This window comes from Triticum dicoccoides, chromosome 7B (genome assembly GCF_002162155.2).
Source record: "Triticum dicoccoides isolate Atlit2015 ecotype Zavitan chromosome 7B, WEW_v2.0, whole genome shotgun sequence".
NCBI lineage: Eukaryota > Viridiplantae > Streptophyta > Magnoliopsida > Poales > Poaceae > Triticum > Triticum dicoccoides.
The window spans coordinates 119,957,785-119,982,117 of record NC_041393.1 but is presented as its reverse complement, the minus strand read 5'-3'; the positions used below and the strand labels follow the sequence as shown (position 1 = coordinate 119,982,117).

The 24,333-nt window shown below is 44.2% G+C and overlaps 1 protein-coding gene across 2 annotated transcripts; it reads left to right on the top strand.

Annotated features, from left to right (window-relative positions):
- The first annotated feature begins 5,931 nt into the window (after positions 1–5,931).
- LOC119337564 (probable glutathione S-transferase DHAR2, chloroplastic) lies at positions 5,932–22,164 on the top strand. Of its 2 annotated transcripts, none has more exons than XM_037609727.1 (7): positions 5,932–6,281; positions 7,473–7,563; positions 7,669–7,812; positions 8,901–9,018; positions 10,145–10,285; positions 10,975–11,095; positions 21,686–22,164. In XM_037609727.1, the coding sequence occupies exons 1-6, from the start codon at positions 6,071–6,073 to the stop codon at positions 11,059–11,061; spliced, it is 792 nt and encodes a 263-aa protein (XP_037465624.1). In that variant the 5' UTR covers positions 5,932–6,070; the 3' UTR covers positions 11,062–11,095; positions 21,686–22,164. The 2 variants fall into 2 exon arrangements, with proteins under 2 accessions (XP_037465624.1, XP_037465623.1); XM_037609726.1 differs by having other exon boundaries at positions 5,933–6,281; positions 10,975–11,075.
- Positions 22,165–24,333: the final 2,169 nt, after the last annotated feature.

Genomic DNA, 24,333 nt, shown 5'->3' with positions numbered 1-24,333 from the left:
CCTTAGTAAGGACTAACGAGATGTTTCTCGATTATGGAGGTGATAAAAGAGTTTGTTGTAAAAGTTACACTAAGTCTCAACCTGGATACATATTGAAAGTGGGAGCAATTAGCTAGAGTAGCTCCGTGCAGAGCATTGTTGACATAAATATTTGCAAAATACTTACGGATCTGAATGTGACAGACCCGTTGACTAAGATTCTCTCACAAGCAAAACATGATCGCACCTTAGTACTCCTTGGGTGTTAATCACATAGCGATGTGAACTAGATGACTGAATCTAGTAAAACCCTTTGGGTGTTGATCACATATCGATGTGAACTATGGGTGTTAATCACATGGTGATGTGAACTATTGCTGTTAAATCACATGGCGATGTGAACTAGATTATTGACTCTAGTGCAAGTGGGAGACTGAAGGAAATATGCCCTAGAGGCAATAATAAAGTTATTATTTATTTCCTTATAATCATGATAAATGTTTATTATTCATGCTAGAATTGTATTTACCGGAAACATAATCATGTGTGAATACATAGACAAACAGAGTGTCACTAGTATGCCTCTACTTGACTAGCTCGTTAATCAAAGATGGTTATGTTTCCTAACCATAAACAATGAGTTGTTATTTGATTAACGAGGTCACATCATTAGTAGAATGATCTGATTGACATGACCCATTCCATTAGCTTAGCACCCGATCGTTTAGTATGTTGCTATTGCTTTCTTCATGACTTATACATGTTCCTATGACTATGAGATTATGCAACTCCCGTTTACCGGAGGAACACTTTGGGTACTACCAAACGTCACAACGTAACTGGGTGATTATAAAGGAGTACTACAGGTGTCTCCAATGGTCGATGTTGGGTTGGCGTATTTCGAGATTAGGATTTGTCACTCCGATTGTCAGAGAGGTATCTCTGGGCCCTCTCGGTAATACACATCACATAAGCCTTGCAAGCATTACAACTAATATGTTAGTTGTGAGATGATGTATTACGGAACGAGTAAAGAGACTTGCCGGTAACGAGATTGAACTAGGTATTGGATACCGACGATCGAATCTCGGGCAAGTAACATACCGATGACAAAGGGAACAACGTATGTTGTTATGCGGTCTGACCGATAAAGATCTTCGTAGAATATGTAGGAGCCAATATGGGCATCCAGGTCCCGCTATTGGTTATTAACCAGACACGTGTCTCGGTCATGTCTACATTGTTCTCAAACCCGTAGGGTCCGCACGCTTAAGGTTACGATGACAGTTATATTATGAGTTTATGCATTTTGATGAACCGAAGGTTGTTCGGAGTCCCGGATGTGATCACGGACATGACGAGGAGTCTCGAAATGGTCGAGACGTAAAGATTGATATATTGGAAGCCTATATTTGGATATCGGAAGTGTTCCGGGTGAAATCGGGATTTTACCGGAATACCGGGAGGGTTACCGGAACCCCCCGGGAGCTATTTGGGCCATAGTGGGCCTTAGTGGAAAAGAGAAGGGGCTGCCCTAGATGGGCTGCGCGCCCCCCCTTCCCCTAGTCCTATTAGGACTAGGAGAGGTGGCCGTCCCCCTCCTCCTCTTTTCCCCTCCGAGGAATCCTAGTTGGACTAGGATTGGAGGGGGAATCCTACTCCCAGTGGGAGTAGGACTCTCCTGCGCCTCCCCCCCTTGGCCGGCCAACCTCCCCTCCTCTCCTCCTTTATATACGGAGGCAGGGGCACCTCTAAACACACAAGTTGACACAAGTTGATCCACGTGATCGATTCCTTAGCCGTGTGCGGTGCCCCCTGCCACCATATTCCTCGATAATACTGTAGCGGAGTTTAGGCGAAGCCCTGCTGCTGTAGTTCATCAAGATCGTCACCACGCCGTCGTGCTGACGAAACTCTTCCCCGACACTTTGCTGGATCGGAGTCCGGGGATCGTCATCGGGCTGAACGTGTGCTCGAACTCGGAGGTGCCGTAGTTTCGGTGCTTGATCGGTTGGATCGTGAAGACGTACGACTACTTCCTCTACGTCGTGTCATCGCTTCCGCAGTCGGTCTGCGTTGGGTACGTAGACAACACTCTCCCCTCGTTGCTATGCATCACATGATCCTGTGTGCGCGTAGGAAATTTTTTGAAATTACTACGTTGCCCAACACTTCGGGGCTCCATGATCATCTTCGTCACCGGCATGACACCATGATCTCCATCATCATGATCTCCATCATCGTGCCTCCATGAAGTTGCTCGCCAACTATTACTTCTACTACTATAGCTAACGGTTTAGCAATAAAGTAAAGTAATTACATGGCGTTAAATCATTGACACGCAGGTCATACAATAATTAAGACAACTCCTATGGCTCCTGCCGGTTGTCATACTCATCGACATGCAAGTCGTGATTCCTATTACAAGAACATGATCTCATACATCACAATATGTCATTCATCATTCATCACAACTTCTGGCCATATCACATCACATGACAATTGCTGCAAAAACAAGTTAGACGTCCTCTAATTGTTGTTGCATCTTTTACGTGGCTGCAATTGGGTTCTAGCAAGAACGTTTTCTTACCTATGAATAACCACAACGTGATTTTGTCAACTTCTATTTACCCTTCATAAGACCCTTTTCATCGAATCCGCTCCAACTAAAGTAGGAGAGACAGACACCCGCTAGCCACCTTATGCAACTAGTGCATGTCAGTCGGTGGAACCTGTCTCACGTAAGCGTACGTGTAAGGTCGGTCCGGGCCGCTTCATCCCACAATACCACCGAAGCAAGAAAAGACTAGTAGTGGCAAGCAAGTTGACAAGATCTACGCCCACAACAGATTTGTGTTCTACTCGTGCAATAGAGAACTACGCATACACCTAGCTCATGATGCCACTGTTGGGGAACGTTGCATAAAATAAAAAATTTCCTACGTTCACCAAGATCCATCTATGAGTTCATCTAGCAACGAGAGAGAGAGAGAGAGATGCATCTACACACCCTTGTAGATCGCTTGCGGAAGCGTTCAAGAGAACGGGGTTGAGGTAGTCGTTCTCGCCGTGATCCTATCACCGGAGATCCTAGCGCCGAACGGACGGCACCTCCGCGTTAAACACACGTGCGGTCAACATGACGTCTCCTCCGTCTTGATCCAGCAAGGGGGAAGGAGAGGTTGATGAAGATCTAGCAGCACGACGGCGTGGTGGTGGATGCAGCAGGGCTACGGCAGGGCTTCGCCAAGCAACTACGGGAGGAGGATGAGGTGTAGCAGGGGGAGGGAGGCGCCAAGACTTAGGTGCGGCTGCCCTCCCTCCCCCCTCCTTTATATAGGCCCCCTGGGGGGGCGCCGGCCCTGGAGATGGGAATCTCCCAAGGGGGCGGCGGCCAGGGGGGTGGAGTGCCCCCCAAGGCAAGTGGGGTGCGCCCCCACCCTAGGGTTTTCAACCCTAGGCGCAGGGGGGCCCGGGGGGGGGGGCGCACCAGCCAACTAGGGGTTGGTTCCCCTCCCACTTCAGCCCACGGGGCCCTCCGGGGTAGGTGGCCCCAACCGGTGGACCCCCGGGACCTTTCCGGTGGTCCCGGTACAATACCGGATGACCCCGAAACTTTCCCGATGGCCGAAACCACACTTCCTATATATAATTCTTTACCTCCGGACCATTCCGAAACTCCTCGTGACATCCAGGATCTCATCCGGGACTCCGAACAACTTTCGGTTTGCTGCATACTCATATTCATACAACCCTAGCGTCACCGAACCTTAAGTGTGTAGACCCTACGGGTTCGGGAGACATGCAAACATGACCGAGATGGCTCTCTGGTCAATAACCAACAGCAGGATCTGGATACCCATGTTGGCTCCCACATACTCCTCGATGATCTCATCGGATGAACCACGATGTCGAGGATTCAAGCAACCCCGTATACTATTCCCTTTGTCAGACGGTATGTTACTTGCCCGAGATTCGATCGTCGGTATCCCAATACCTCGTTCAATCTCGTTGCCGGCAAGTCACTTTACTCGTACCGTAATGCATGATCCCGTGACTAGACACTTGATCACCTTGAGCTCATTATGATGATGCACTACCGAGTGGGCCCAGTGATACCTCTCCGTTATACGGAGTGACAAATCCCAGTCTCGATCCGTGTCAACCCAACAGACACTTTCGGAGATACCTGTAGTGCACCTTTATAGTCACCCAGTTACGTTGTGACGTTTGGTACACCCAAAGCACTCCTACAGTATCCGGGAGTTACACGATCTCATGGTCTAAGGAAGAGATACTTGACATAGGAAAAGCTCTAGCAAAACGAACTACACGATCTTGTGCTATGCTTAGGATTGGGTCTTGTCCATCACATCATTCTCCTAATGATGTGATCCCGTTATCAATGACATCCAATGTCCATAGTCAGGAAACCATGACTATCTGTTGATCAACGAGCTAGTCAACTAGAGGCTCACTAGGGACATGTTATGGTCTAAGTATTCACACATATATTACGATTTCCGGATAATACAATTATAGCATGAATAAAAGACAATTATCATGAACAAGGAAATATAATAATAATCCTTTTATTATTGCCTCTAGGGCATATTTCCAACACTTTGCACTTTTTTGTTGTTGTGTAATAATCTTCTCGACCAACTCCTTGGGCGCAAGAGAAGGTGAGTGCAAAGAGTATCCTTAACATGTGATTTCGGAAACCAAGAAGGCAAGAAGGCTTAGTGTGTGTTTGGTTCAGGTCATCAAGTGGAATATAATGGGTCCGTCCCGTTCCCAGGGATGATTCTCGCATTTGGTTGGGTCGAAGAACCGGAACCAAGTCATTCCCTTGAATGGCATATCCGCCCCAGATGCGGAACCCGCTGGTACCTCCAAATCGGAGGAACCACACGGAACACCTCGCGTCTTCCCTTCTCCCCTGACTCTGCCCTCTCTCCCTCGACCAAACCATGCCCCAGCCTCAACCCTTCGCTCATTTCTCACCGCCGGCACATTCCTGTCCCTCGTGTCTCCCCGTCGAAAGGACGACTTGGTCGCTGCGGCCGGATCCTGGGGTTTGACCGGGAAGAGGTGGAGCAGCGGCGGGCGTCCGATCTGACAGGCAGAGCCACGCGGCGGTGGCCGATCCGACAAGCGGAGCAGCGGTGGCGGCGGCCGATCTCGGAGGCAGAGCAACGCCCGCGACTCCCACTACCTCCTACTCCACGCGGCCTCCCGGCACCGCCTCCACATGGGCACCATCGTCCATCAGCTCTGCTCGGCTTTCCCTGCCGCCGCCGTCCCTGGGCTACGTGCTACAGATGGGCAATCAACGACAAGCAGTCACAACAATCAGCGATAGTAAGGACCATTTTACTTGCTAGCTTCTCGTAATCACAGCAAGCTCTAATGGGAAGAGAATTATGTTCTGCCCCTTGCTAGCTTCCTTTTCCTAATCACGGCAAGCACAATTTTGAGTAAATGACTTGTATTCTGACAGATCTTTTGACCTTATATGGGTTGATGCCTTGTATTTGACATGAATATAGATGGATGCCTTATATTTTGGTAGACTTTTAACATGTAGATGAGTGAATAAATAGTATTTTCCTTGGCAATTATTTATTATGTGTCAAAAATATGAAGACTAGTGACAATTGTGCATATATATGTGAGAAAAAACATCATTATTTTTATGCAAAAGGTGAGATGAACCAAAATGCATTCCATTCCATATCTCCAACCAAACATTAAAATGAAACCGTTCCATTTCACCTATTTGTCCAAACCAAACATAGAAACGGAACCAACCCATTCTATAGTGAAATGGAACCATGACATTACATTCTACTTCATTCCACAAGCAAACACACCTGGTGACTCAAAAAAACTTAAATGGACCCAAGAAGGCCTAATGGGCTCCAAATGCTTCACGCCTCACGCGGAAAACCCGCGACGAGAAGCCTCTGAGACGGAGACGCACCGGAATCAAGGAAGCGCACGCGTCCGCCGAGATAAGCCGTCCTTCCGCCTCCACCTCTCCTCCCACAGCTCGCCGCCGCCTGACACCGGGGACCAGCCTCTAGTCATGGCTGTCCTGCTCCGCACCACCACCTGCGCCACCGCCGCGACCGCCGGCTCCTCCTCGACCCTCCTCGCCACAACCTTCCGCCGCGGCCGCCGCCTCCTCCCAGCCCGCGCTTCGCCGCCGCGCCGCGCCTTCACTGCCCGCGCCTCGGCCGAGCCTCTGGAGGTTTGCGCCAAGGCCTCCATCACCGTCCCCGACCGCCTCGGCGACTGTGAGCTCTTTCTATCTGTGTGCCCGCTCGCGCGATTTGTTTCTGTCATATGCATTGGAACTGCAAGGGACTGGACGTACTAGTAATGTAGGATTGTGTATGGCATCTCCGGTTTGGGCAGAAGTATACTCAGCTGTGCAAAAGAAGTGGGGAAAACTGCAATTAGGAGTATCGGAAATTTGATGGTTTGAAGCTTAGTGGCACAGTCGTTAGCATGTTGGTTCCCATGTCCATGTGATGGAACGCATGGAGCAAAGTAGATATCAGACTCAGCGAAGTGGTTGTACTCTAGTTGTTACAGCGCATAGTTTGGGCTGAACCAGATTTGACAAACGGCATTCGGGTTTGTGTGATTCTTTGAGTTACCATCTGTGTGTTTTTGGGTGTCAAGTACTTGTCCATAAGATCTATATATGTAAACATAATTGGTTAACCCAATGCACTATGGAAGATTGATTCGTTTTTTCTTGGTAATTCTTCATCTTCACGAGTTGTCTTGAATTTTTCAAGAATGTTGATGATGACTCTGGTACTATATTGCTAGTTTGTCAGGCTAAGAATCTTGTTGTGTCCTTTCAGTTTCTTTCTCAGTGGAACCGCCACCCTTTCATATTAGGTATTTGCCGGACTACAAAATATGCTAACACTCCTATGATTTGTTTTTTGGGTTTACCAAAAGTTACCGGGGTCTGGCTGCATACTAATAAGTTACAGATATTTAAGAGTCGATTATGCAGAGTAATTGTAGCACCTTTTTTCAAGTAATTCGTCAGCCTATGTCATTTGAAATGATCGGATTTCATAATGGACTAGAGACCAAGCAAACTCTGTTACATCACTACATAAATGCTTTATTGTGGGTGGGTGTAATAACTACACATTTCACTTGATTAGAGTAATAAGACATACCACACTATTTTTTTTGTCAGTAATCATTTAAAAAAATAAAAGTATTCATCCTGCAAGTCAGTGATGGCCATCTATATTGGCGCCTGAATTTTTACAAAAGAACAACAACATGTGGGCAGTAGTGTATTCCTAGAATCCAAGAGCATGAACTACCATCTTCTGTGATATTAGGAAGTGCAATGCCCCCAACTGATAAATTTGACTGCATTGCATATTTTATCACTTTAATAATCTATTGTTTAAATATCTTTATTCTGTGTTAAATTTACATGTTGCTCGCAGGTCCTTTCACGCAGAGAGTTTTGTTGACGATAGAGGAGAAAAACCTTCCTTATGAATTAAAACTAGTTGATCTTGCTAACAAACCAGATTGGTATGCATCTGGATGAGAAAACTAACCTCTTGAATTTCATATTATTAGTGTCTATTACCTTTGTTGATAGTTCCATTGCCATCATCTCTTTTGGCACTTCACCAGGTTGTTTACAATTAACCCAGAAGGTAAGGTGCCTATTGTAAAGCTCGAGGACAAATGGGTTGCTGATTCTGATGTTATAACACAAGTGTTAGAAGAAAAGTATCCTCAACCATCCTTGGCAACTCCACCAGAAAAGGCTTCAATGTAAGTCGTATTTCCGGTGCCTTTATCAATAGTATTACATGAAATTAGTAATTGTAACATGCACATCTCTTACATGATTATATCTCTATGCTGTCCACAGTTATAGCTTATGGCCCTTTTTTGTTACTTTGGTTCTGGATTTTTTTTACTATAAGGCGTTTGTGTTAGTGTAACGCCCTGAGCAAACCCACTGGTTCACCCACCGATTCCTGGCCCTTGCGACTGGGATCTAGACTGGCCCCACATAGCAACAACAGTCTTTCCTGTCCTCACTCGTGCGCACCTGGGATCAACTTCCTGGTTGGTCGCCCATCCTCAAATTGCTACAAGCCGAGCAAGCTTAACTTTGAGGTTCCTTTCGGTTGGGCTCCCGGAGAAGGTGCACCTTGTTGATATGAGTAGTCTATCATTCCTATTAAGCCGAGATGTCACATACACCCCCCTCAAAGGAACCGATGTCCCCATCGGCCCAACAGGAATGTTCCCTCTTGGCACACGTGACACGTCTGTGCACGCCATTGTCAGCATCCACATGTGCCCCATCACTGTTCAAGATATCTTCCGATATTCCGATAAATCGGCCGATTTATCACTTACCGGTGTCTGACCGATAAGATAAACGGGCCGATAAATCAGCCGATATGGCGATAAATCGGCTGATATGTCGATAAACTGACCGATTTACCCCTTATCATGGGTCGACCGATAAGTTCCCGATAAGCGATATCCCCAACATTGGCCCCATGTATGCATCACTGACCTGCACACACCCATGTAACCGCGAGGGACGGCTCTGATACCAATTGTAACGCCCTATACCCACCGGTTCACACACCAGTTCCTGGCCGTTGCGCCTGGGATCTATACTAGCCCCACATACAAACACTAGCCTGGGATCAACTTCCCGGTCGGTCACACCATCCTCAAATTGCTCCAAGCCGAGCGTGCTTAACTTTGAGGTTCCTTTCTCATGGGCTCCTGGAAAAGAACGCGCACCTTGTTGATATGAGTAGTCTATCATTCCTATTAAGCCAGGATTTCATAGTTGGTACTGCCATCCTAACAATTTTGCACTTTTTTTTTTGCAGAGGGTCAAAAATATTCTCCACATTCATTGGCTTTCTCAAGAGTAAAGATACCAATGATGGAACAGAACAGACACTACTTAGTGAGCTGACTTCATTCGATAGTTATCTAAAAGACAATGTAAGTGTGCTTAGTGGTAATATCAATGTCTCAGGAGATAGTCTAACCAGTATTGGTTTGATGAGAATAGCTACTTCTGCAATGTTGTAGCCCTATCTGCTTTCCATATTTGTACAGTGATTTAAATAAAATGTGGAGTGTCAAAATCTTATCCATCTGTATGCCTTACATGCCATCGGTTTTGCAAACAAAAAAACAAATGCAAAATAAGTACTTCCTACAATAGTTGGGAAAAAGGATGGAAAATCAAAACGGGCTCAGGCTCATGCTCCCGAGTGAACACTAAAATCGAAAAAGAAGTAACAAAAGAGAAAATCCAATTTTTTACAATGAACATGGCTTGTCTTCTAACTGCATGCATTTTTTTGAATAAAAGACATTTGTGGTTGTCTGGGCAAAATAAAATAAAAATCAGAAGCATATGATTTCAGATTTTTTTTACTATTTTTTCCTATTTGCTGTTAATACTGAGCATATGAGCCCGAGCAAACGTCTCCCCTGGAAAGCTGTATATTATTGCATTTATAGGAATGAATAGGGGAACTGTGAACTCACATTAAATTTGTACTTAGGTCTATATATCATATGTGTAATACACATGAATGTGAATTAAACTTATTGAGCTAATTGAACAAAAAATCAAGGAATAAGCTTGGTTCTTTCTCTCGCTTTGATATCTGCTTGCATAAAAGTCTTTCGGTTTGTAGCCGAATCATGTAAAATGGGAGTACACATGGTTCTAGGTCAACAGTGCGAGCGTGTATGAGTACTTCATGTTAGGCATTTTTGTTACCACTAGCAGGTTTGTGACTCTAATGTGCCCATTACTAGATTCTTTTTGCTTTCTTGTTAAAGGTATCCCTCAGGCCTTATTTCCGTATATACCTAAGGTTATTTCTACTGTTTCTCCTCGTACTAGAAATTATTGCCAGTGTGCACATTCATGAAGGCATACTCGAGTTTGATATTCATAGTTCTTCAGATACCTATGCTGACCTATTGCAGTAACGATATATAGTCATGGTAGTAGTTTTTGTAATCATTAGTTTTGTTGTTGATATTTACTTGCCTTTGCCTGTATAGATTAAAATTGCTAGATATTGATCTTGGATGCTGTTTAATGTAGGGTCCATTTATCAATGGTGGAACAATTTCTGCCGCTGATCTCTCTCTTGCTCCGAAATTATATCACATGGAGATTGCTCTTGGTCACTATAAGAATTGGTCTGTCCCAGATGCACTTGCACATGTGAAAACATACATGGAGGTATGTTTTTTCTTCTTGTACAAGAATTTACATTTGTTCTTTTGGTAGTTGGTGCTTAATGATATGAATGAGTGGAGTTTCATGCCATCTTTCACCTAGTGTAACAATCAAAGGTACATGTGTCTAGGGTAGTTAACTAGTTATCAAAGGTGTAACCGGCTTTGGTATGTTTTTAATCTTGTACAAGAAATTCACATTTGCTTTTTTGGTTGAATGGATTTTCATGCTGTTTTTCACCTAGTGCAACTATCAAGGGTGCAACAGGCTTGTCTTTCTATCTGTTGCATAAGCAGAAAATACTAGTTCTTGAGTATTTTTATGGCATATCTGCTCTGCCCTTCACTATTTAGTACAAATCATGACTAAGCAGACGGAAACTGAATGTCTGAATGTTATTTAGATCATTCCGGCATTTATATGAACGACTGACCATGCTTAATTATGAGTTTATATAATACATGTGGCCTACTTCTTTAGAAGTCACGATGGCCTATTTTTATGCTGACTACATGGTGCAAGTTTCCCTTAGAGAAACCGGAATATTATTGTATTAATATTTTTAACACAGATTATTATTGTATTATGCCAGCTATCTGACTGTTCATATGCTATGTTTTTGGGCATACTATTCAGGAGTGTGGATCTTGATCACCCTATCTTTGCTGTAACATTTGAATTTTTTGTTGCAGACTATTTTCTCAATGGATTCATTTGTCAATACTCGGGGCCTGCCAGAGGATGTCATTGCTGGATGGCGCTCAAAAGTCATTGGTTAAGTCACGATAGTAAAGTAAGACATCCAGATAAGCTGTATGTGCACTCCTTTTAGAAGCAATAAGAAACTACCCTTCGCTGTTACCTGGCGTTTGTTTGAATGATGGTGATTATGATAGGATACATGGTTAATGAACTGGCAATACTACTCATATGTAAAAATAATATGTGAACTTAGTGCATTTTTGTCGGAGGTGACAGTACTAATACGAGATTTAGTGGAAGAAAGTGCCTCACTTAAATTAAGCCGAGAGATCACAAGCTGTAGTGCTATGTTTTCAAGGCATCCAGGCGCTGGGGGGGCGCCTCAACGCCTAGGCGCTCAAAGCGCGAGGCGAGGCGGCGCCTTAGACAATTTTTATTAGGTGCTAGGGGGGCTAATATGGCAGCCATGAGTAGACATATAACTGATTCATACCTTGAATTTCCTGGTTTTTGAGCCCACATAGCATCCATTCCTCCCATTTTGTTTCCCATTTCTTCCTTCCACAACAGAAATCTGCATAAAGATGAACATATATCATATATGGTTAAAACTAGACTTAATTAATAGACCACCATTGGTAAAAAAACAGAGTAAATGACAGAACAAGTGCAAAACAAGATGACAAACATGAGTGCATTACATATTACTCCCTCCATCCGGAAATACTCGTCGGAGGAATGGATGTATCTAGATGTATTTTAGTTCTATATACATTCATTTTTATGCATTTCTTCGACAAGTATTTCCGGACGGAGGGAGTACATAAACTAGGTCCACAACACAAAATAAATTAGGTTCACAAGTTCACATAAATTCGGTTCCAAACACATGATCATAAGCAAGGCTGGCCACAGTCAATTCTCAATAGCCATCATCGAACTCATCCATGGTAGCATTTGTGTTGTCTTCGCCATCTTGGTCAGCACTAGTTGGATCTTCATCATCATCGGTCACATCAACATCATCTTGAAGAAAGTCTGAATCATCATCCTCTCCATTGGGGATACTTGATTGTTGTTCTTGGTCATCCTCTTCGTCATCTTCATGAAGAAATGTTGGTGACGGAGCAGCCCTTTTGCGCTGCCTTTGGTACTGGACATTAACATTTGAGGCCCCCCTTGCCATGGTGCTAGCTCTAGGAAAGTTGCGACCTTGCAGCGACGAACTTGCACCAACAGCCTCATCAACAAGCTCCCATGAAATGTCATCGGGACACCCTCGAGCACCTTGGGGTGGAGGTATTGTTGGGTCAACCCACTCATTGCCCCAATCAAAATCCTCAATGACTAGAGGGTCATAGCTATTGTCACCCATCTTCTGACGCCTCTTTTGAAACCTATCCAAGTTCTTCTGGTTGTATGAAACAAAGACATTGTCATTCAAGATCCGGTGTTGTAACCGGTTCCTTTTCTTGGTATGGATCTACAAATAGCAAATAGAGTGAATAAATAACTTGTTGAGATTACTTGCTGAAACTAAATTGCTCTTGCTGAAATAAAGACAAAGAAGTTACTCACAAATTCAAATGTGCTCCAATTCCTCTCACAACCGGATGATGAAGCACAAAGACTAACAATACGCTTTGCAAACCTTTGTAGCTCAACTGCCCGACCACCATATGAACGCCACCAATCAACTAAAATGGTAAAATAAACACACAAATGCATTAGGAGTTTGTACTTTGTACCGAAAATAACATGTTGAAATTAACTTGCTTGTTGCTGAAATTAACTCTAGTTCACTTACAAGGGTTTCTTTTGACCATGTTATCGATGGCCATCACATTAGCAAAGGGTCCTCGCTTGTCCTCATAGAGAACGGCTTGTGCATCAATCTTGTTGCGAGTATTGACATCAAGTACCGTTCGTGCAAGGACATCATTAAAACAACTTCTTAGCTCCCCAATTAGGGCATCATCACCACTCTCGACAATAGAGAAGTATTTTCCAGGGTTCAAAAACAAAGCAGCCCCATACAATGGATCATCCATTTGATTCTCCCAACGCTTGTCAACAATGTCCATGATCTTCTTGAGCAAAGCTTGCTTGTTTTGGTGGGGAAAACCTTGATTGATCTTCTCCTTTGCAAACCTCATTAGTGCTGTCATTTCTGGCATGGCAGGAATCTCATCACCTTCTGCTAGCCTAAGCACTCAAAGTAGTGGACCTGAAGCTCTAAGGCAGTCCTCAATTACATGCCACCAATCCGCTGAAAGCACAATGCCTTGCACATTCAAACCGGCTGCAGTTTTGGCCAATTTGTTTCCAACCCATGCTTGACATGTAAATAGACTCCTTAATGCTTGCTTGTGCTTGACCAAACTCTTAAGAGCAAGAATGGATGTGGCAAAGCGAGTGGCTGCGGGTCTGACAAGATTCAGCCCACCTGTTGCCTTCCTCATTAGGCTAAGAATTCTGCCATGCCTATAGATGAAAGTGGTGACTCGTCGAAAGGGAGAACAGAAATGAGTGGTTGATGTGAAAAGCAAACTGTAGTTACAAAAGATAGGTATGTAAGCTACAAAACAGATCGCCTTGGCCTTGAGAACACTACAGTTTGCTTTTCACATCAACTACAGTTTGGTGACTCGTCGAAAGGGAGAACAGAAATGAGTGGTGCCATGCTAAGAATTCTAGCCCTTGGTACAAGATGGATCACCTCAAAAAAAAAAACTTAAGCCATGCCTACGAAAGGGAGAACTCTTTGTCAAATGAGTGATGAACTAAGGTGGAAGGATAAGGTGGGAGTATTTTTAGTCTAATTTGTTCTATGCTCCTGATCGACAATGGGCTTGGTGCTCTTCTTTAGTGGGTTTCTTTGCTTGTTGGATCCCCTTTGACTTCATCATCTGGCCTTTTTTTGTGTGCTTTTGTGTTCTTCCTCTTGTATCCTGGCTAATGCATTTTGCAGATTGGTTGTTCCCTGGTCAGCGTCGATTTTCTCCCAACAACAGGTTGCCTTTACTGAGACTATAATCCAGAATGGAATTTTGCTTTGCGACTTCCCATCAGACTGCTAAGTCAAATACGATAATGACCATCTTGAACCTGTTAATGAGAAAAATGGGTATGCTTCCCCTGGCCTTGACAGCTTCAAAACAAACACTAGGGACAATCAATAGTAATTGCTGAAACACACCTCTTCTAGTTAACAAGCACAAAAAACAAGGGGCAAAATGGTCTTTTTAGCAAAATGGTCATTACATAGTCAACTACTCCCTCCGATCCATATTAATTGTCGCTGGTTGATGCGAGTAATTGAATTGGTAAATCCATAACCGCAACAAATTTTTAGTGGCATGTCTAGAGGGTGGAATTCCAATGCCGTATCCAGAACTAGACACAAAAAATTTGTGGCAAAACAAGAATTTTCTAGAAAAACTGTGAGCAAATTTCGTAGTAATACTGAACTTAGTGATGTACTCCCTCCGTTGGGAAATACTTGTCATCAAAATGAATAAAAGGGGATGTATCTAGATGTATTTTAGTTCTAGATACACCCTTTTTTGTCCATTTTGATGACAAGTATTTTCGGACGGAGGGAGTATAAAAGAACATTAGAGCATGATTAAATGTGCATCAGAACTATTCTTAATGAAGAGTTAATTCCACCATTTTAGTTACTTTCATGTCTAATTCCACAATCGATGTATTTATTTGTGCCTTGCATGGCAATTTTAGGTGATTCTAGACTGAGTTTGCTTGTCACTTCACTTGAACTGAGTATTCTAGTAGTATCTGGTGCGATGATGCTGTGGTAGGTAGTTCTAGGGTGGATTAGAGTATAGGGGATGGTCCTGAGAGGTAGCCTGCTTACGTATGTCGCCCATGTAGGTGATCAATTGTGAGGTCAAGAGGGCAACACAGTTCAGATAGAATCATCGTGGCTACCAATTATAGCTGGGGCTTGCCTCTAACAAACCAGCCAAGGAAAAAAAATTGACGGAATTTCTGAAATTTCATGAAATTTTGATCGTTTCAACAGTGAGTGAAATATTTATGTTTCGTTTAAAATGTTTCGTTATTTTAAAATTGTTCTTATAAAGAACGGTGGATTTTTTTTTGTACATAACCCCTTGCATAACCCAGTGGCAGGTTCTGCTCTCATCCCACAGGTCTGTGGTTTTCGGAACCCATGAGTCCACATTTTTAAATTCTATTTCAATTTATGCGACTACAGGAAAATTTGTCCAAAAATTTGAGGCTATTGAGAATCGATCCTGGGTCTCTATAAGTCCATGTTAGGAACAGCGGGATATATCAGCTTTTTTCTGATAGAGCAAATTTAAACATAAATTTTGTTGATTTGGTCAAAACAAATTTGGATATTTATGTAATTCCGGATTTTTTGATGGTTTCGAGGGTTAGCAAAATTTTCTTGCTGTCGAAATTTTAAACCTTGAAACCAGTCTACCACTTAGCCCTAACTTGATTCCAAAAGCTATTTGCGGGATCTTGAAAATATGAAGGAGACCTTACCACGTTGGAATGGAACTTTAGGCCACATGCCACAAAGTCTAGCTCAGCTTCTTGGAATGGGTTAGGCATAGCACACGCCCACGTCTGTCGCCTCTTGTGTGCGGTGACCGTGTACCCCGCGACTATACCTGGCCAAACCTCGGGCTGGGCCGGGCTTCGGGCTGGGCCTAGCCAAGCCCGACACAAAAAACCCAGGCCCGGGCCCGGCCCGGCCCGGCCATCGGGCCTGTGTTTCTGGGCCCGAGCCCGGCCCAAACACCTAAAAGCCCGTCGGGCTTCGGGCCGGCCCGACCCGACCTTCAGTAAACTGCAAAAATGACAGGCCTGGGCTCGGCCCGGCCCGGCCTTCGGGCTCAAAAACTAGGCTCGAGCCCGGCCCGGGGGTAGCGTCGGGCCGGGCCGGGCTGGGCTTTTTCGGGCCGGGTCGGGCCGGGCTTCGCATGGCCAGGACTACCCGCGACTATACACGCTGCTCCCTCGGCCACGTGCGCCTGGTTTGTGCTGACTAGATTTCTTCCCTTGTATCTCTATCATGTACGTGTATCTACACACGCCCTATTCAACTGATACAAGGTACAAAGTGTTTCCATTGTTCTTGGGATCAGAGCTCTTCGTAGCCGCTCCCTTGGTGACATCGTTGAAGCGATGACTAACATTCTCACCCGTATGCCTACTTCTCTACATGGTACTCTCTCAGGGTGGTTACGGAGGCCCAACACTACAGTCATCGCCAGCAGCAATCATGCTACACTTCCTGCCGTGCCGAGGGTGCCATCGATGCACCACATCATCATCATGCACTACATCAACTTCAAGCTTGATCTGGTGGTGGGCAACTACTCCAAGTGCCGAATGGAGGGATGATGAGATCACCATTGTTATGTGGATCTACGCCACGATCACCGATGAGCTCTATGACGTTGTGTGGTCGACGGGCTAACACTGCCTACACCTCGTGGACTCGGCTAAGCACCTTCCATGACAACCAGCCGAGTTGCGCCATTCACACCAGTGCGCATTTTTGCGCCAATGTCCAAGGTGACATGGCGATTGCCGCCTATTGCTGCAAGCTCAAAAGCCTCATTGATGTCGGCAAGCCCGTCTCCAATAGATAGCTCACGCTTCAGATGTTTTGTGGTCTCAACCACCACTTCTAGATCATGGCCACTCTCTTGCCATGCAGGTCCACCTCCTGTCCACCTCGGCGCGATTTTACTCCTTGAAGAGTAGCCTTCACTGAGCGTGAGTGCACCGAGGGCTAGTTGGTGCTTGTCACCGGCAATCAACATTGGATGGGGGGTACTTCACATCACGGGGACAACTCTCCCGCCACAGGTGAGTGCGCCATAGATTCCACCCGGTATCGTGGCATTCTTGACTCCCGCCTTGGCACCTAACAGCTGGCCTTCCGATTGTCTCACCTACCATGCAGTCTCTTTAGGCATGGGACCAATACTCTATGCTGAGTGTCACCGGCAATGGAACTTCGACATGACCAGTTCACGGAAACCAGTCTTCTTCCCACTTCGCGAGTAATGCGGATAACCTCTCCAGGTTCTTTATCTCTTGAGTGCATTCTCCTCATTACATCGTCCTATGTAACCACACTAAGATGCCCATCTTAGCTACTAGTCTGGCTTTCCTCACCTCTCGACCTTTTTTTTCGTGATGTTCTTGTTTCACCTTTGATCGTTAAGAACCTAATACTTGTTCCTCGTTTCAGTCGAGATAACTTATGCACTATTGAATTTGACACCCTCGGTTTCTCTATGAAGGACTGAGCCACCAAGAAAATGCTGATAAGACCCAATGGGGACGGTGATTTGTACCCATTCTTCCTGAGGAATCACGCGACCCATGTTGCTCTATTTGTCACCAGCGTCAGAAATTTATGGCATCACTGCCTTGGCCACCCAAACTATTGAACTTTTAAGTGGCCTACCGCATGAATTGAAAAATTGGTTGGACTGGGTAGCCAAGGTGGTAGTGCCATGAATCATTAACGCTGGTGACAGAGAGCGTCATGGGTGGCGTTATTCCTCGGCAAGATCGGGTACAACCAACTGCTGCTATCTCATCAGCATTCTCCTGGTGGATAGGTCCTTCATAGAGAAACCGAGAGGATCAAATTCAACGTTGCATAAGTTATAATGAGTGAAACAATGAATAGAAATTAGGTTCTCAAAAGAGAAACGGGGACATTTTGAAGAGAAAATGGCCGAGAGACGAGGAAAGCCAAATCGGTAGCTACGATGGGTATCTTAGTACAATTACCTATGATCATTTAATGAGGAGAATCTATTAAAGAGGAAGAGAACTTGGAGAGCTTAGCCATACTACCTATGACGTGGGAGGAAGCGTCGGTGTCCATGAACCAGTCTGTGCCGGAGTTTGCAACGCGGTGTCATTGAGGGCGACACTCAACATGGAGTATTGGTCCCATGCTTGCGGAGACTGCTAGGCGAGACGATGGGGTATGTCTGGTGTTGGGCGTGGGCTGAGAATGCCTGCGACATTGGGTGGTACCCATGGTGCCCGCACTTGCTATGGGAGAGTTGTCCCCCGTGGTGCAAAGTACCTCATCCAGATACTGATGCTTGTTGTATGTGTCCGGTGTTGTGCTAGCCACCTCTGCAGCCACCTTCGAACGGCGGCTGACACTTGTTGGCATGATCAGTGTTTGAAGAAGATCCATTGCCAAAGGCACGCTCACTCTCGGCCAGGGCAACCACTTAGAGAAGGACCGGGATCGTGGCTGGACAAACGTAGGGAATGGGACCTACATGGGCAAACTAGTGGCCATGATCTAGAAGCGGCGGCGGAGACCGCAAATCATATGGAGCGTGAGCGATCTGTTGGAGACGGGGTAGCGACGTCAGGCTCTTGGGCTTGAGGTAGTAAGCGGCGGTCCTCAGGTCGCCTTGGATGGCGGCGTAGAACTTCAAACCGATGTTAATGGCACAACCTAGCTGGTTGTCGCAGAAGAAGGTCTAGAGCCAAGTCCACAAGGTGTAGGCGGTGTTGATCGTCAACTGCACGAAGTCGTAAAGCTCGTCGGTGATCGTGGCATACATCTGCAGAGCGATATTGATGTCGTTCTTCCTTCGTTCGTCTCTCTCGGGAAGGGGTTCGAAGGCCTCCTCCACATGATTCTGTATGTTGAGGGCTCATTCGATTTGCAGGATTTTTGGGGGATTCCCACAGGATTTTGACTCTCGTTTTTTTTTCATATATATGTTATTCGTTTCATAGGAATGGAGATACTAGATTCCTTAGGATTGTGTCCATATTGGCTTAATTCTTGAGGATTATTAGCTTGGGTGAGACCTCATGGAAAATTCCGATGGATTGGAGTGGGGAGGGCATCCCAATCCTTTACTCTTCACATTCCTTTGATTTGAAAATCCTGTAAAGCGAATGAGCCCTGAACTCGCAGAGGACTAAATCATCCTCTGGCCCGGATCCATCAGCCTTGTGCCAGACTGCGCCTGCTGGTTCCCCGGTGGCGGCCACGCATCTGTGACACACGGTCCATACCTAGGCCTTGACGAGGTGCTTGAACCTTTGCTAGTGACAACTATTCGCCTTTGTTGATTTGGCTTCGCCCCTCAGTGCCCAGGTCTGCGTCCATCTGCTGCCCACCGGTTCTGTTGGACCTGGGGTGTGGAGGTGGTTGGAGTGTGTGAGGAGGCCAAAGAAATCTACCCGGCGGCCGCCAGTTGACTACGGTGACGCCCGCAGGCGCTGCATCCCGCTGCATCCCACCCTGGTGGCATGTCAGGCCTCCTCATCCGCCTCTTTGCGGTGTGTGTGGGGATGAGGAGAAATCCCTTGCCAGTTCGCCCGACACGACAGTGGCGGCGCATCCACGCCGTGTCCCACGTAGGTGGTGCTGTCTTCATCTTCTTCCCATACGCCGGTGAATTTCTGTGCATTCTCCGCGATCTCCCTCCAATTTTCTCCACCAAGCCGCCGTTGGGTGACCATTGTTGTCGTTGCTCTCGTTGTTGTCTGTGCTCTTCATTCTGCTGCTAATGCTACCCTGTATGGGCTTATGTCATATCCTGTGCTGCACCACAACAACCACCTAGATTCATTGGATCTTTAGGCAGTTGATCTTTGCCCTATGTTGTACTTGTATCGATGCACTTGGTGTTTGTTGTGTTTCTTACCTCGGCAAGATGTATTGCCCCTTAGGCTGTTAAGGTTTTCGACCCAGTTTTCCTTATAAATTGGATCATTCCTTTTCTCAAATGAGATCATATTCAGGCGGGGATTCAGGGAGCTGTGCGTGCAGCTGTGGCAGACACGGTCATCACGCATAAGAGGCGGCAGACGTGGGCGTGGGCTGCACCTGGCCCGTTCCAGGAAGCCGAGCTGATCTTTGGGGCGTGCGACCTGACGTGCCATTCCAACAGATACTGAATGTGTACCTTTTACTGTCAGTACATCATCTTTTTCTCTACCTGCTGCATTTGATTATCCACATGGAAGTTCTGATTCTGTATATCACCCCTACCCGTAGGAAGCAATAAAGAATTGTTAGTGAAGACTTCTGGTTTCTTCCTACCTCCATAACAAGTATCACATCTCAGGAAAATGATCACAATTGCAGTCTGAATAACATATTCCTCTGCTGTAAAATACATCCTCTGTTCCTAAATGTAAGACGTCTTACATTTATGAACGGAGGTAGTAGGTATTACTGCTTTGAAGACAATTGGTTTGGCGATGGAGGCATGGAAACAAGGTTCTGAACCGATGATCTGTACAATCTCAAAACCACTGCCTTGCCTGTAACCATCTCCAGATGGTTTTGGTATTTTCAGAAAGCTTATGACATTTGCATCCTGAATGATCAGCAGATTTCATGTTCCGTTGAAATAACAGACAAACAACCAATTTCTGATTGGTTTCATAAAACTGGATGCGAGTGGGGCTCAAAAGTAAAACTGTAGAATGACAACTGCTGAATCAATCGTTCAGCTATTATTGTTCCAAGATGATTGGTTATAATAGAAGGGGAAGTTAGCACATATTGTTAAGAGTTATTTTCCTCTACTTGAGTGTTAAAGAGTTTGTACTGGATTAGGCTCAGTTTGCGGTTGCTGAACTGTGCTTATTTATAATCCGATATTGGAAATTAGCCACAAAAATAGGCTCAAGCAGGTCAAACAAACACTAAAATTGGCTTGGGTGGACAAACATGATTATGATAATCAACTGCATTGCCAAATGCAGCTTTACTCTTTGGTAAGTCTGGAATGTGTAGGCAGGAAGCTATGTGAAATTGTTTGTCAAAGTCCAGAAGCCAGTAGACCTCCATACCTTTTTTTTTAAACATTGGGAGGAGTTCTATCTAAAAGGGCAATAGAAGACAATAATGTTACAATATTTAGCTACTTTGATAACAATGCATAACAGTATTACGAGTAAATTTTGCAGGCCTTTAGGTTTGATGACAAGCTGTCCCAAAACTATTGATTTTTGGGTTACCTGGATCTCCACTTTGACTGTAGACCTGGGCCCATGTACTGTACTTGCAAAATCTGATATGTTTCATGTTGATAATTGATGCATCACGTAACTGGTGATTTGGCTTGCCGTGAAACTGTTTGAGGATTTTGTGAGTATGACGTGATCTGGGTGGAGACTTCGGTGCACAGCACACTAATCTGTAATTTGTGATACAGTTGATCAGTAAATCTATAGTTCTATAAAACATAATATTTATAGAAGTTTGTTGGAATTTACTCTGAACAATGGTGCAGCCAGACTACATGATCCTTAGCTTCTTTGATTTACAGATGCACTACTTACTTGCTGTTAAAGTGATTAGGTGCTGGTTAAAACATGCAAGTATATATTGATAGCATTTGATCTATATTCAGTAAATGTCTGCAGCTCAATTGCTGATATTTTTTCTGCACCTGCCGCCACAGCACAATCTTCTGTGTCTTCCTCAACCGATCTGACCAGTTGATACCCCATTTTAGCTGGTAGTGTATGTTTGTTAGGGGAGTGCGAATCTTCCATTCAAACTATTTGCATTTAAGATATGTGCTTTCACTCTTTAGCTCTTTGCTTAAAATCAGCACGCTGTTCTAAATTGCTTGTACTTAACGACTTATCATGTGGTGCTACATTTCTTTCTTGTTATAGGAGAGATGAGTCTATCGAGTGATAAAGGGTGAGGAGGTTTCCAAGTTATGTGTATGAGCTGCAGATATTTACTGAAGAATTTCAGTGTAAAGCTTTGAAGGTAATTTTGTCAGATCTTTTTTCTTTTGCTCTCAGTATCAAATGGAAAGTGTCAATATAAACGTTATGGAATTATAATTTGTCATGGAACCTCGTTTTGTTAAATGTATAAATAGAGAGACATGGCTGTCTCCATTGTTGCATTGTTTATTTAAAACCTTACTCGCCAAAATATATAAGCTGTGATACGGACCAAGCTTTTGGGAAGTTGATGAAAGATCAACAGATTAGCTGGTCCATTTCGTTGTAAAATGTAAATTGTAAATAGTAAGTATTCTTCCATGTGATTTGAGTTCGTTGCAGAATCAGTGATTATATGAACCAATCATGTAATAATTTATCCATCGTTATCCTAAGCTAGGTCCCACAACTGTGAGATACCTCCTGCCGGGTTCAAGTTATTAACTTCCAAGTATATCTATCCAAGCTTTGGTTTTGATGAACTATCATTCTGGCTTGAAGCTGAGAGGCCACTTTTCGTTGCTGTTCTTTTTCCCCATGTGTCCTGTGACACTTTGACGCTAAACCCACTGATTGATAAGGAAGTTGCACTAAGCACTAATGCTTAACTTGGAAATCCGATTCAAATCGCTCTTAATTATCTTGTGCCTGTGGTAGGTAACGTGTCTTATAATAAGCCAGTCTGAAAGTGCATCAGCACAAGTTCATGCTGCCATGGTTGTCAAATCTCTGTGATCTGATTTTCCTTTTCCTTTTCTAAAAGGGAGATATTTAACTTCTCTTATGCCTTACATTTACACTGAACTGACATCAAAGGGACCAGTTATGGATTACATGTAAGCACTTTCATTTTCTTTCAACTCCAACCTTCAAATCTCCCGACAAAAGGACTACTCATAGTAGGTAAGATAAAATCTCGAGAAGATTGGTCAGTTTGTTCTTTCTCGTAGGCCTGAATAAGTCATCAGCTGTCACAATTCTGCACAGGGTAGTGGCAGCCATCATTGAGATAGTGTCCGCTAGCCGTTTTGCAGTCCTGAGAGACATGAAGCATAACTTGGGGGGTCAGTTTCAACCACACTGGGATGCTTCTTTCGTTGGATCCCATGATTTAGTATCAATATATTTGTTGAATACACACAACACTTCACTTTAGCCTTGCTAGTTTTATTTCATGTGACATTATTAAGTCATATATGTTTTGTTCAAGGATGTTAGTGGATATGTCCCCATTGTCGAGAACACCGGCACTCACTGTCACACTTAACTGTGTTTCAAAAATTGTTCCAACTGTCTCCGCATTATTTTGTCTTCTCATGACTGTATCTTGCTACTAACTATTCTATGTATGGTACTGGGTTGTTACACACACACATAGGTTATTGCAAGCATTGCAGTGTTATATGCTTGAAGAGTTGCTCGGATACTGTGTTTTTCTAGCGTTTTAAACTTAGGAGGGTAGATTTGTATGGTTGAGGAACCGAATGGAATGGAATGTCATGGTTCCATTTAAAGTGAAATGTTTTGGTTCTGTCCTTGTTTGGTTGGAATAAAAATAAATATAGAATGGAATGGTTCTGTTCTTAAGTTTGGTTGAAGATCTAATACGAGTAATTTGATTCAGCTCACTTCTTCCATAGGAATGGTGAGATTACCTCCCATATGTATATGATGTATGAATCAAACATTTATAGGGCAACCTAAAATTAGAATTTTCAGCAGCATTTCCTTTGTATTTGTAACAAAAATAATAGCAAATATACAATCACAAAGGAACTTTGCACACATGTACTGTATGTAGCCATATGCAACAGAATACATTCATAACAGAGTACAAAGAAAGGAACAACACAGAATCCAACCTTTCAAAACTGGTATCGATGGAGAAGAAACATATCCAATGGACAGAACAAGGGCAAGCATTCCACCATTAATGGACATCACAGAGGGGCACCGCATCACATGTATTATACAATAGTGCCTAATTCGAGCTTAATTTCTCAGAGGGTGCTTGGATACGTTTTAGAGGGTGCTTGGATCCAAGGGACTTATTTTAGTATGACTAAAAATAGTCTCTTTTAAGAGGCTAAAGTTCCAAGCATCCCTGACTAAAGAGGGGCTAAAACTAGTCTTGAGACTAATTTTTTTAGTAAAATGTGGATTAGTCCCTCTCTCTCCTCATTTAACTCCTCTTCTTCAGCACAGGCGAGTTATGGATTGAAGGTTTGGAGGATAATAAATGCTCATTAACTTGATTCTAGTCTCTTTAGTATTTGGATCCAAGCATGGGTGAGGCTAACAAGTTTTAGTCCCACTACTTTTAGTCATGGGACTAAAACTTGCTAGCCTCACGCATGCTTGGATCCAAATACTAAAGAGACTAAAATTAAGTTAATGAGCATTTATTATCCTTCAAATCCTTCAATTTAGAACTCGTCTGCGTTAAAGAAGAGGAGTTAAATGAGGAGAGAGGACTAATCCACATTTTAGTAGGGGTACCCCTGACTAAAGTTTTTTAGTCTCAAGACTAGTTTTAGCCCCTCTTTAGTCAGGGGTGCTTGGAACTTTAGCCTTTTAAACAGAGTATT

Coding starts and splice junctions, on each gene's coding strand:
- LOC119337564 (XM_037609727.1), top strand. CDS start 6,071: ATGGCTGTCCTGCTCCGCACCACCACCTGCGCCACCGCCGCGACCGCC. Junction 7,564..7,668: donor CTTGCTAACAAACCAGATTG/GTATGCATCTGG, acceptor GCACTTCACCAG/GTTGTTTACAATTAACCCAG. Junction 10,286..10,974: donor ATGTGAAAACATACATGGAG/GTATGTTTTTTC, acceptor TTTTTGTTGCAG/ACTATTTTCTCAATGGATTC.